Source organism: Oncorhynchus tshawytscha, unplaced genomic scaffold, assembly GCF_018296145.1.
Source record: "Oncorhynchus tshawytscha isolate Ot180627B unplaced genomic scaffold, Otsh_v2.0 Un_contig_3761_pilon_pilon, whole genome shotgun sequence".
In the NCBI taxonomy this organism is placed as follows: Eukaryota; Metazoa; Chordata; class Actinopteri; order Salmoniformes; family Salmonidae; genus Oncorhynchus; species Oncorhynchus tshawytscha.
The window spans coordinates 518,573-531,055 of NW_024609794.1; the positions used below are offsets into that span (position 1 = coordinate 518,573).

The following is a 12,483-nucleotide window of genomic DNA, read 5'->3' on the forward strand; positions in this document are numbered from 1 at the left end:
CTCATGCAACATCGCCAACAGCGTACCCAAGACAATTTGCTACATAGGTCCACTTGACAGTCCCTGTTCTCGGACGCCGCTCATGTAGAGGCGGAACGCATCACACCCGATCTGTTCAGCTTTAAGACTTTTGAAGCATGGATTTGATAGTCAAAGTGTAGAATATTGTGTTATTGCAGAGGACGGAATTAAATAAATCTCATTATCACTAACTCCATGCACTGCTCAACGGGTAAGTCGTTTTTTTAAATTGCCAGTATTCATTTGTTATAGGGCCCAGTTAAAATAAAACATTGTTCTGTTTAACATGCATATAAATACGTTCATCATAACGCTGTCTATATTGCATTATTTTCTAAAGGTGGGAGAAGTCTGTAGGATTAGCTTATACATTACGTCAGTGGGGTAAATTAGCCTACTTAAGTAAAAACACGTTAAAGTATTACTTAAGCCGTTTATTTTTGGATAACTGTACTTTATAATTATTTTTGTTTTACTTTTACTGGTAAGGCAGGACAGAATTATGATCCCGTTCACGCACCAATCAATATAACGCGTTGTCTCTTCCCTACTGCCTCGGATCTGGAGGACTCACTAAACACAAATACTGCGTTTGTCAAAGATGTCTGAGTGTTGATGTGCCCGTGACTGTCCGTAAAAAAACAATAATCGTGCCTTCTGGTTTGCTTAATATAAGGCTTTTGATGTATAGCATTTACTTTTACTCGAGTATGACACTACTGTAAACTCAAGTAGTATTTTACATGGCGACTTATTTTTACTTGAGTCCTTTTCTATTAAAACCTCTTTACGTTTACGCAAGTATTATCATTTAGTACTTTCCCACCACAGCATTACGTTAATAATATTGTTATAACAATTGTTAATATCATGTTTATATATTTTTGTATCCCAGTGCAGTTTTTAATCAAGGATTATGACAAATATAGCATCATATTGAAGTTGGATGGAATTGTATTTTGTGCAATTGCCTTTTTTGACTAGGACATCATTCAACTCATGTGGATCAACTTTTAGCCGACATATTGCTAGTAGGATTATCTCAACCTTTTTATTGAATTAATATCATCAATGTATCACCTTATATGCTCAAAAGACCCCCCTTCCCCTCCAAAACAATGTCCTATTATAGTCAAATAGCCTAATCATGGTATTGCATGGTAGTGAATCCATCAACAGAACAATTACAGAAAACCCATAGGTTGGTACATCAGCTGAACAAGCCTTAACAGGCTCTGTACTCCTCAAATGCCCACATTGAATCAAGTCTGGTGATCTAATGATATAGAATGTCTGGACTCCCCAGTCTTTGATTTGGACATTAAGGAGTCCACACACCTTGTTACTGAGAACTAAACAAACAGCTGTTGAAGATGTTACACATGCACACTGTTGGGCCCCTGAGGACCAGTGTGCTCTAACGTGTCCTATTCTTGTATAGGCCTACTGCCTGTGAAAGGCCAGGTTTTCCTTTACTCTGTGGCAATGAGGTTGACTTTTAAGTTTGTTGGCTGTGCCATGCACCCTTTGATATGGAATCAGTCAAACATGGCCCAGTAATAATCTATGCTATTATATTCAGTGGAATCCAAGTCAGTTTGATACAGGAATGGAGTTTCTGTGTCATGTTTTTCAAAGAGCTGCATGAGGGGCATGGATTTGTCTGTTATGGGACTGTGGCATCTGGAAATACTGGTTGCTATGTTTACATTCACTCCATATGCTATGTTTACATTCACTCCATATGCTATGTTTACATTCACTCCATATGCTATGTTTACATTCACTCCATATACTATGTTTACATTCACTCCATATACTATGTTTACATTCACTCCATATACTATGTTTACATTCACTCCATATACTATGTTTACATTCACTCCATATACTATGTTTACATTCACTCCATATACTATGTTTACATTCACTCCATATACTATGTTTACATTCACTCCATATACTATGTTTACATTCACTCCATATGCTATGTTTACATTCACTCCATATACTATGTTTACACTATGTTTACATTCACTCCATATACTATGTTTACATTCACTCCATATACTATGTTTACATTCACTCCATATACTATGTTTACATTCACTCCATATACTATGTTTACATTCACTCCATATACTATGTTTACATTCACTCCATATACTATGTTTACACTATGTTTACATTCACTCCATATACTATGTTTACATTCACTCCATATACTATGTTTACATTCACTCCATATGCTATGTTTACATTCACTCCATATACTATGTTTACACTATGTTTACATTCACTCCATATACTATGTTTACATTCACTCCATATGCTATGTTTACATTCACTCCATATACTATGTTTACACTATGTTTACATTCACTCCATATACTATGTTTACATTCACTCCATATGCTATGTTTACATTCACTCCATATACTATGTTTACATTCACTCCATATACTATGTTTACATTCACTCCATATGCTATGTTTACATTCACTCCATATGCTATGTTTACATTCACTCCATATGCTATGTTTACATTCACTCCATATACTATGTTTACATTCACTCCATATACTATGTTTACATTCACTCCATATGCTATGTTTTATTCACTCCATATACTATGTTTACACTATGTTTACATTCACTCCATATGCTATGTTTACATTCACTCCATATACTATGTTTACACTATGTTTACATTCACTCCATATGCTATGTTTACACTATGTTTACATTCACTCCATATGCTATGTTTACACTATGTTTACATTCACTCCATATACTATGTTTACACTATGTTTACATTCACTCCATATGCTATGTTTACATTCACTCCATATACTATGTTTACATTCACTCCATATACTATGTTTACATTCACTCCATATGCTATGTTTACATTCACTCCATATGCTATGTTTACATTCACTCCACTATGTTTACATTCACTCCATATGCTATGTTTACATTCTATGTTTACACTCCATATGCTATGTTTACATTCACTCCATATGCTGTTGTTTACATTCACTCCATATGCTATGTTTACATTCACTCCATATGCTATGTTTACATTCACTCCATATGCTATGTTTACATTCACTCCATATGCTATGTTTAAATCAAATCAAATCAAATCAAATTTTATTTGTCACATACACATGGTTAGCAGATGTTAATGCGAGTGTAGCGAAATGCTTGTGCTTCTAGTTCCGACAATGCAGTAATAACCAACAAGTAATCTAACTAACAATTCCAAAAAAAAAACTACTGTCTTATACACAGTGTAAGGGGATAAAGAATATGTACATAAGGATATATGAATGAGTGATGGTACAGAGCAGCATAGGCAAGATACAGTAGATGGTATTGAGTACAGTATATACATATGAGATAAGTATGTAAACCAAGAGGCATAGTTAAAGTGGCTAGTGATACATGTATTACATAAGGATGCAGTCGATGATATAGAGTACAGTATCAACGTATGCATATGAGATGAACAATGTAGGGTAAGTAACATTATATAGCCTACATTTACATTCACTCCATATGCTATGTTTACATTCACTCCATATACTATGTTTACATTCACTCCATATGCTATGTTTACATTCACTCCATATGCTATGTTTACATTCACTCCATATGCTATGTTTACATTCACTCCATATACTATGTTTACATTCACTCCATATACTATGTTTTATTCACTCCATATACTATGTTTACACTATGTTTACATTCACTCCATATGCTATGTTTACATTCACTCCATATGCTATGTTTACATTCACTCCATATGCTATGTTTACATTCACTCCATATGCTATGTTTACATTCACTCCATATGCTATGTTTACATTCACTCCATATACTATGTTTTATTCACGATAAGATGTCAGAACTACTTTTGTAATGTGTATCGTGGAAAAAGAGAGGAGCCGTTTTAAACTTTGCCCAACGGGGCAGACGGCATGTTTGAACCCAGACGGTTTATGTCGTAAAAGACCCAATGAACTGCCTATAAAAGACTGGTGGGTTCGCTCTGATCTGGTCGTGTGGCTTATATCAGTTTCTTTTTCATTGTCTAAGTGGAGGTTGCCTCTGTAGCTGATCTGAGGTCAGTTTGGATATGTACCTCCACAGGAGAAGGGATAATCATTGTGGTTGTGTAAACGGATCCCAAATCAGCTCTTAGGGACACCCTCTGCCTGGAGGGCTGTTTCTCCTTGCTTTGTCACGACCTCCCACTGGCTCTCTTAAACAAGTGGATTTCCCGGCAACGCAGACACTGGAGCATAACCACAAGTGTTTTTTATAGCCGCTGAACCACGCTGAGCTTGGCTGGCAGACCTCTAAGCCCATGCCCAGACAGACAGTGCTTTACAGTAGGCCTGAATCCTCTAGGCTGCTGTATGTGTACATCCACCGTGCTCCATCATGGCTAGTACTGGCTGTTAGGGTGGTTCCTCTGTTTCTCCTGTCGTGGACTCATCTTGCGTCGTTCACAGATTTTTGCTCCTGGTTTGATTGCACAAACGTGTTTTTTTGAGACCGGGGGCTGGTGCATTGCAGACATCAAAGCAGCACAGCTGGCCTTCTGTTTGCCAGGTGATTACAGTCCCAGTGGGTAGGAGTGCAGCACAGCTGGCCTTCTGTTTGCCAGGTGATCACACTCTCAGTGGGTAGGAGTCCAGCACAGGGGTTAAGACCTATAATCTGACAGAACTGATGAATATGCTGTTGTTGTTGATCTGTTGAGTCAAATCTCAGAAGACCTAATTGTTGACTTGCATAAAGATGGAAAGTGTTCCAAAAGTATCTCTAAAAGCCTTGATGTTCATCAGTCCACAGTAAGATAAATTGTCTAGAAGTGGAGAAAGTGCAGCACTGTTGCTACAGGAGAGTCCGTCCTGCAAAGATGACTGCAAGAGTACAGCTCAGAATGCTCAATGAGGTTAAGAAGAATTCTAGAGTGTCAGCTAAAGACTTACAGAAATCTCTGGAACATGCTAACTTCTCTGTTGACGAGTCTACGATACGTAAAACACTAAACAAGAATGGTGTTCATGGGAGGACACCATGGAAGAAGCCACCGCTGTCCAAAAAAAATATTGCTGCACATCTGAAGTTTGCAAAAGTGCACCTGGATGTTCCACAGCGCTTCTGACAAGATATTATGTGGACAGATTAAACTAAAGTTGAGTTGTTTGGAAGGAACACACAACACTATGCATGGGGAAAAAAAGGCACAGCACACCAACATCATAACCTCATCCCAACTGTAAAGTATGGTGGAGGCAGCATCATTGTTTGGGGCTGCTTTGCTGCCTCAGGGCCTGGACAGCTTGCTATCATCAACGGAAAAATGAATTCCCAAGTTTATCAAGACATTTTGCAGGAGAATGTAAGGCTTTCCGCCAATTGAAGCTCAACAGAAGTTGGGTGATGCAACAGGACAACGACACAAAACACAGAAGTAAATCAACAACAGAATGGCTTCAATAGAAGAAAATACGCCTTCTGGAGCGGCCCAGTCAGAGTCCTGACCTCAACCCGATTGAGAGTCTATGGCATGACCTCAAATGAGCGGTTCACACCAGACATCCCAAGAATATTGCTGAACTGAAACAGTTTTGTAAAGAGGAATGGTCCAAAATTCCTCCTGACCGTTGTGCAGGTCTGATCCACAACTACAGAAAACGTTTGGTTGAGGTTATTGCTGCCAAAGGAGGGTCAACCAGTTATTAAATCCAAGGGTTCACATACTTCTCCCACCCTGCACTGTGAATGTTTACACGGTGTGTTCAATAAAGACATGAAAACGTATCATTGTGTGTTGTTAGTTTAAGCAGACTGTGTTTGTCTATTTTTGTGACTTAGATGAAGATCAGATGAAATTGTATATTTTATGACCAATTTATTCAGAAATCCAGGTGATTCCAAAGGGTTCACATACTTTTTTTCTTGCCACTGTAGGTTATAATGCTCTGTTATAATTGGTTATAATGCTGAATAGAGGGTTACAATGTTGAGAGAGTTGTGTCCTCCTCTGGTTCCTAGATCCAGCTACAGGAGTCCGTCTGCCAGTAAGATGAGGTTGCTACAACACTGACCGACAACACGTCTCACACACTGGATCACAGGTAGGGGAAGTAAAAATCTGATTCAACTTTATATGCTGAAGTTCATTGTGACTGTTGGCTGTGGATGTTCCATGGTGCTATTTTTAACAGTAGTCCTGTTCTCTATCAGTAACCTGGATGCAACACACTCCCGCAGACCAAGATGTGTGTATCTGCCCTGTCTCGGTGGCTGATGCTGTGTCTGCAGCTATTGGTGATGGTGGTTTTCAGGACACAAGGTAGCCAACACTCAACATATTTCACTACGTTACAGTAGGTTTAGGTGCCATGTTGAATCAAAAGTAGTGGATCTTCCCTTGCAGTGAGAAAGCCTGTTTGACTTGGTATGTGGTCGACCACCTTAAAATAGTGAATTGTATTGAGTTTCAGTGCTTCTCGTTGGTTGACTTCCTGTCATGTGTCAGGTGAGGTCATCGCCCCCTCCAGCATGACCGCTGTGGCGGGCCTCCCCTTCACGCTGGGCTGTAACGTCACCATAGCAACTGGCGACACGGTCAAGCAGGTCCGCTGGCTGAACAAACACAAGCAGGTTCTCCTGGCGTACGAGCCAGGCGAGTCAGTCAGAACCACCTCCCGCCAAGACGACGTGGAACTAACTTCCTCGCACCGCAACGTTAGCGCCATCACCATCAAGAGGGTGGGGCCTAACGACGAGGGCTGCTACCGCTGCATCTTTGACATCTACCCCAGCGGAGCACAGGAGGGAATGACCTGCCTCAGTATCGAAGGTGAGTTTGGCCTCAGTTTAAACAAGGTGGTTTGGTAAACCACGCTCATGTGATGAGTAGCATTGCCTGAGACCTGAAGACTTGCATTAGTGCCCAGAGGTAATGCATAGGCTTTAGCTCAGCATGCTCGGTCAGTCACACTAGCAAGGACTTCCAGATATACTGTAGATTCCAGGACTATAGCATGCAATAGCTTCCTTAATTTCTCCTCCTCAAATACTCTCTCTCCAGCACCAGGTGGCCTTCCTCATAGGGTTGGCACATTCCCAATTGTTACATTTTTCTAAAATAGAAAACAAATCCTCCTGTGAATTTGTTTGTAGTTCCCATGTTTTTCAGCACAGTTGATTTGTCTGCTGATTGTGTAAGGTCATGAAAAGTCAGCATGCTCACTTGGCCCTCCCATCCCAGAATATATCAGTTGTGGATAATCAGAAACAGGAAGTGGGATGAGGTCAGCCATACTCAACAGACCAGGGCCCCGATACTTTCTCTGAATATAACGACCACAACAAGAGGACACCTCTAACCCTCTGTTGTATTACTGCCCCAAAATATGCACTATATATACAGCAGTATGTGGACACCCCTTCAAATTGTTGGATTCGGCTATTTCAGCCACACCAATTTCTGACAGATGTATAAAATCGAACACACAGCCATGCAATGTCCATAGACAAACATTGGCAGTAGAATGGCCTTCCTGAAGAGCTCAGTGACTTTCAACGTGGCACCGTCATAGGATGCCACCTTTCCAACAAGTCAGTTGGTCAAATGTCTGCCTTGCTAGAGCTGCCCCAGTCAACTCTAAGTGCTGTTATTGTGAAGTGGAAATGTCTAGGAGCCACAACGGCTCAGCCGCGAAGTGGTAGGCCACACAAGCTCACAGAACAGGAGTGCTGAACGCATAGCTCATAAAATTAATCTTTCCTCGGTTGTAACACTCACTACCGAGTTCTAAACTGCCTCTAGAAGCATCATCAGCAAAATAGCTGTTCGTTGGGAGCTTCATGAAATAGGTTTCCACGGCCGAGCAGCCACACACAAGCCTAAGATCACCATGCTCAATGCCAAGCATCGGCTAGAGTGGTGTAAATCTCGCGCCATGGGATTGTGGAAATGCATTCTCTGGATTTATGAATCACACTTCACCATCTGGCAGTCCGACGGACGAATCTGGGTTTGGCGGATGCCAGGAGAACGCTGCCTGCCCCAATGCATAATGCCCGAATGCAAAAATTGGCAAAAGTTTGGGGAAGGTCCTTTCCTGTTTCAGCATGACAATGCCCCCGTGCACAAAGCGAGATCCATACAGAAATGGTTTATCGAGATCGTTATGGAAGAACTTCGGGCGGCAGCGTAGCCTAGTGGTTAGAGTGTTGGACTAGTAACCGAAATCCCCGAGCTGACAAGGTACAAATCTGTCGTTCTGCCCCTGAACAAGGCTCTTAACCCACTGTTCGTAGGCCGTCATTGAAAATAAGAATTTGTTCTTAACTGACTTGCCTAGTTAAATAAAGGTTAAAAAATATATAAAAATTAAAAACCTTGACTGGCCTGCACAAAGCCCTGACCTCAACCCCATCGAATACCTTTGGGATGAATTGGAACGCCTACTGCGAACCAGGCCTAAGTGCCCAACCACACTAATGCTCTTGTGGCTGAATGGATGCAAGTCCCCACAGAAATGTTCCAATATCTAGTGGAAAGCCCTCCCAAAAGAGTGGAGGCTGTTATAGGGGGACCAACTCCATATTAATGCCCATGAGATGTTCGACAAGCAAGTGTCCACATACTTCACAGACTCTCAACCTTCGTCTCTCCCGAGCCCGTACGGGAGTTGTAGCGATGAGACAAGATAGTAGCCACTAACAATTGGATACCACAAAATGGGGGAGAAAAAGGGGTACAATTTAAAAGGAGAAAAAAGAAAAAAAGAAATGTAAGCCTCCAAACACTTTGTCTCTTTAACCCACCACTATGAATGTGCTCCTCCCATTCCAATGCTCACCTATTGATACATTCCTCTGTCTCCCTGTGTCTGACCCAGTCAAAGTGGGCAATGAGGGTAATAAAACAGCCATCAGCGGGAAGCTGGCCACCATGTCCTGTTGGTACGGCCTCCCAGACAGGGTACGCCAGGTCCTGTGGAGAAAGACTGCAGAGCAGGGCGACACGGCCACGTTGGCCTCCTTTGCCAAGCGAGGCCAACCCAGCATTGAGGAACCTTATCAGGGACGCATTACCCTGAACCCCTCCCTGGGAGACACCCAGCTCTCCATCAGGCCGGTGAAGACGGAGGACGAGGGCTGCTACACCTGCGAGTTCCACACTTACCCAGAAGGCACCAGGAGCGCCACGGCCTGCCTCTTTGTATATGGTGTGTATGGATGGGGGTTATTAGGGGTCATTTGGAAGGTTGTATTGTTGTATTATATCTCAGGGAGTATATCCACTGAGGCTATTGCTGTAAGGAAAGTTTTAATTGATAATGGTTTTTGCTGGAATTTCCTGCTCCCAATCTTCACTGATAAAGATGTGGCTCAAAACCAGTAGCAGTCATCTACTGCCCAGCCATTCTAGTATATTTTATATTTAGTTTGTTGGAAAACGTAGCCATGTGCCCCAAGGTAGTCAGTTGTTGTGCTCATTGAAGGCCAAACAGGCCCATTGAGACTGGATGAGAGGATGTGTGTTTATGTCTATACACTCCAGGTCATTAAAGGGCCATGTGTAAACACACTGTAATCACACTGTAATCACACTGTAATCACACTGTAAAAATGTGATGATTTCCCGGATGATGTTGCCATAGTAGACATTCTAATAGTAGATTGGAAGGAATAGTAGATAGGAAGGAAGTCGTATTATAAGATGATACACTTCTCCCTGTGTGTGTGTGTGTTTCCCAGATATAGCACAGGAAAGGGAAAAGCTTTATGTAGCCGATGGGAGGAGCCAGAATGGGTCACAATGCTACTGTTTAGACCTGCTGTGGAGACCCTCTATTGTACAGTTACTAAACCCAGGGCCCTTTAGGGGTGGAAGGCTATAGAGAGAGATACCCTCCTGTAGGTTTATACTCTAACCCTGGAGGATGGTATCTCTCCAGGAACAGGGTTGGAGTATAAACCTATAGGAGGGTATCTCTCCAGGAACAGGGTTGGAGTATAAACCTACAGGAGGGTCTCTCTCCAGGAACAGGGTTGGAGTATAAACCTACAGGAGGGTCTCTCTCCAGGAACAGGGTTGGAGTATAAACCTACAGGAGGGTCTCTCTCCAGGAACAGGGTTGGAGTATAAACCTACAGGAGGGTCTCTCTCCAGGAACAGGGTTGGAGTATAAACCTACAGGAGGGTATCTCTCTAGGAACAGGGTTGAGCTGTTTTAGTGCATTCTGCCCACTGAAATATAAGAACCACAAATGTTATGCCCCTTGGTGGCATACTGAGATAGATACGAGTATTTCACACTGGAGACTCAACATGGCCTATTGTAATTTCACAGTTATGGAATGGAAGTTATAGAATTTGACTTTGACAGAATGCCTCTTAGATGCTGTGTGGCTGTCTATGGACTGATTACAGTCCTCTTAGATGCTGTGTGGCTGTCTATGGACTGATTTACAGTCCTCTTAGATGCTGTGTGGCTGTCTATGGACTGATTACAGTCCTCTTAGATGCTGTGTGGCTGTCTATGGACTGATTACAGTCCTCTTAGATGCTGTGTGGCTGTCTATGGACTGATTTACAGTCCTCTTAGATGCTGTGTGGCTGTCTATGGACTGATTACAGTCCTCTTAGATGCTGTGTGGCTGTCTATGGACTGATTACAGTCCTCTTAGATGCTGTGTGGCTGTCTATGGTCTGATTACAGTCCTCTTAGATGCTGTGTGGCTGTCTATGGTCTGATTACAGTCCTCTTAGATGCTGTGTGGCTGTCTATGGACTGATTACAGTCCTCTTAGATGCTGTGTGGCTGTCTATGGACTGATTTACAGTCCTCTTAGATGCTGTGTGGCTGTCTATGGACTGATTTACAGTCCTCTTAGATGCTGTGTGGCTGTCTATGGACTGATTTACAGTCCTCTTAGATGCTGTGTGGCTGTCTATGGACTGATTACAGTCCTCTTAGATGCTGTGTGGCTGTCTATGGACTGATTACAGTCCTCTTAGATGCTGTGTGGCTGTCTATGGACTGATTACAGTCCTCTTAGATGCTGTGTGGCTGTCTATGGACTGATTACAGTCCTCCTCTTAGATGCTGTGTGGCTGTCTATGGACTGATTACAGTCCTCTTAGATGCTGTGTGGCTGTCTATGGACTGATTACAGTCCTCTTAGATGCTGTGTGGCTGTCTATGGACTGATTACAGTCCTCTTAGATGTGGCTGTCTATGGACTTACAGTCCTCTTAGATGCTGTGTGGCTGTCTATGGACTGATTACAGTCCTCTTAGATGCTGTGTGGCTGTCTATGGACTGATTACAGTCCTCTTAGATGCTGTGTGGCTGTCTATGGACTGATTACAGTCCTCTTAGATGCTGTGTGGCTGTCTATGGACTGATTACAGTCCTCTTAGATGCTGTGTGGCTGTCTATGGACTGATTACAGTCCTCTTAGATGCTGTGTGGCTGTCTAGCTATGACTGATTACAGTCCTCTTAGATGCTGTGTGGCTGTCTATGGACTGATTTACAGTCCTCTTAGATGCTGTGTGGCTGTCTATGGACTGATTTACAGTTATGCTGTGTGGCTGTCTATGGAGATTCCTCTTAGATGCTGTGTGGCTGTCTATGGACTGATTACAGTCCTCTTAGATGCTGTGTGGCTGTCTATGGACTGATTACAGTCCTCTTATGGACTGATTACAGTCCTCTTAGATGCTGTGTGGCTGTCTATGGACTGATTTACAGTCCTCTTAGATGCTGTGTGGCTGTCTATGGACTGATTACAGTCCTCTTAGATGCTGTGTGGCTGTCTATGGACTGATTACAGTCCTCTTAGATGCTGTGTGGCTGTCTATGGACTGATTACAGTCCTCTTAGATGCTGTGTGGCTGTCTATGGACTGATTTACAGTCCTCTTAGATGCTGTGTGGCTGTCTATGGACTGATTACAGTCCTCTTAGATGCTGTGTGGCTGTCTATGGACTGATTTACAGTCCTCTTAGATGCTGTGTGGCTGTCTATGGACTGATTACAGTCCTCTTAGATGCTGTGTGGCTGTCTATGGACTGATTACAGTCCTCTTAGATGCTGTGTGGCTGTCTATGGACTGATTACAGTCCTCTTAGATGCTGTGTGGCTGTCTATGGACTGATTTACAGTCCTCTTAGATGCTGTGTGGCTGTCTATGGACTGATTACAGTCCTCTTAGATGCTCTTGGAGAGTCCTCTTGCTGTGTGGCTGTCTATGGACTGATTACAGTCCTCTTAGATGCTGTGTGGCTGTCTGATTACAGGATGCTGATTACAGTCCTCTTAGATGCTGTGTGGCTGTCTATGGACTGATTTACAGTCCTCTTAGATGCTGTGTGGCTGTCTATGGACTGATTACAGTCCTCTTAGATGCT

The 12,483-nt window shown here is 42.5% G+C and overlaps 1 protein-coding gene across 1 annotated transcript; it reads left to right on the top strand.

The window, feature by feature from the left end:
- On the top strand, nt 1-9,481 carry LOC121838732. The gene is made up of 5 exons (XM_042318184.1): nt 1-232; nt 6,100-6,182; nt 6,292-6,400; nt 6,587-6,910; nt 8,961-9,481. Exons 3-5 carry the CDS (start codon nt 6,325-6,327, stop codon nt 9,464-9,466), a joined length of 906 nt encoding a protein of 301 aa, XP_042174118.1. The 5' UTR covers nt 1-232; nt 6,100-6,182; nt 6,292-6,324; the 3' UTR covers nt 9,467-9,481.
- Nucleotides 9,482-12,483: the final 3,002 nt, after the last annotated feature.

Coding starts and splice junctions, on each gene's coding strand:
- LOC121838732 (XM_042318184.1), top strand. CDS start 6,325: ATGTGTGTATCTGCCCTGTCTCGGTGGCTGATGCTGTGTCTGCAGCTA. Junction 6,401..6,586: donor GGTGGTTTTCAGGACACAAG/GTAGCCAACACT, acceptor GTCATGTGTCAG/GTGAGGTCATCGCCCCCTCC. Junction 6,911..8,960: donor GACCTGCCTCAGTATCGAAG/GTGAGTTTGGCC, acceptor TGTCTGACCCAG/TCAAAGTGGGCAATGAGGGT.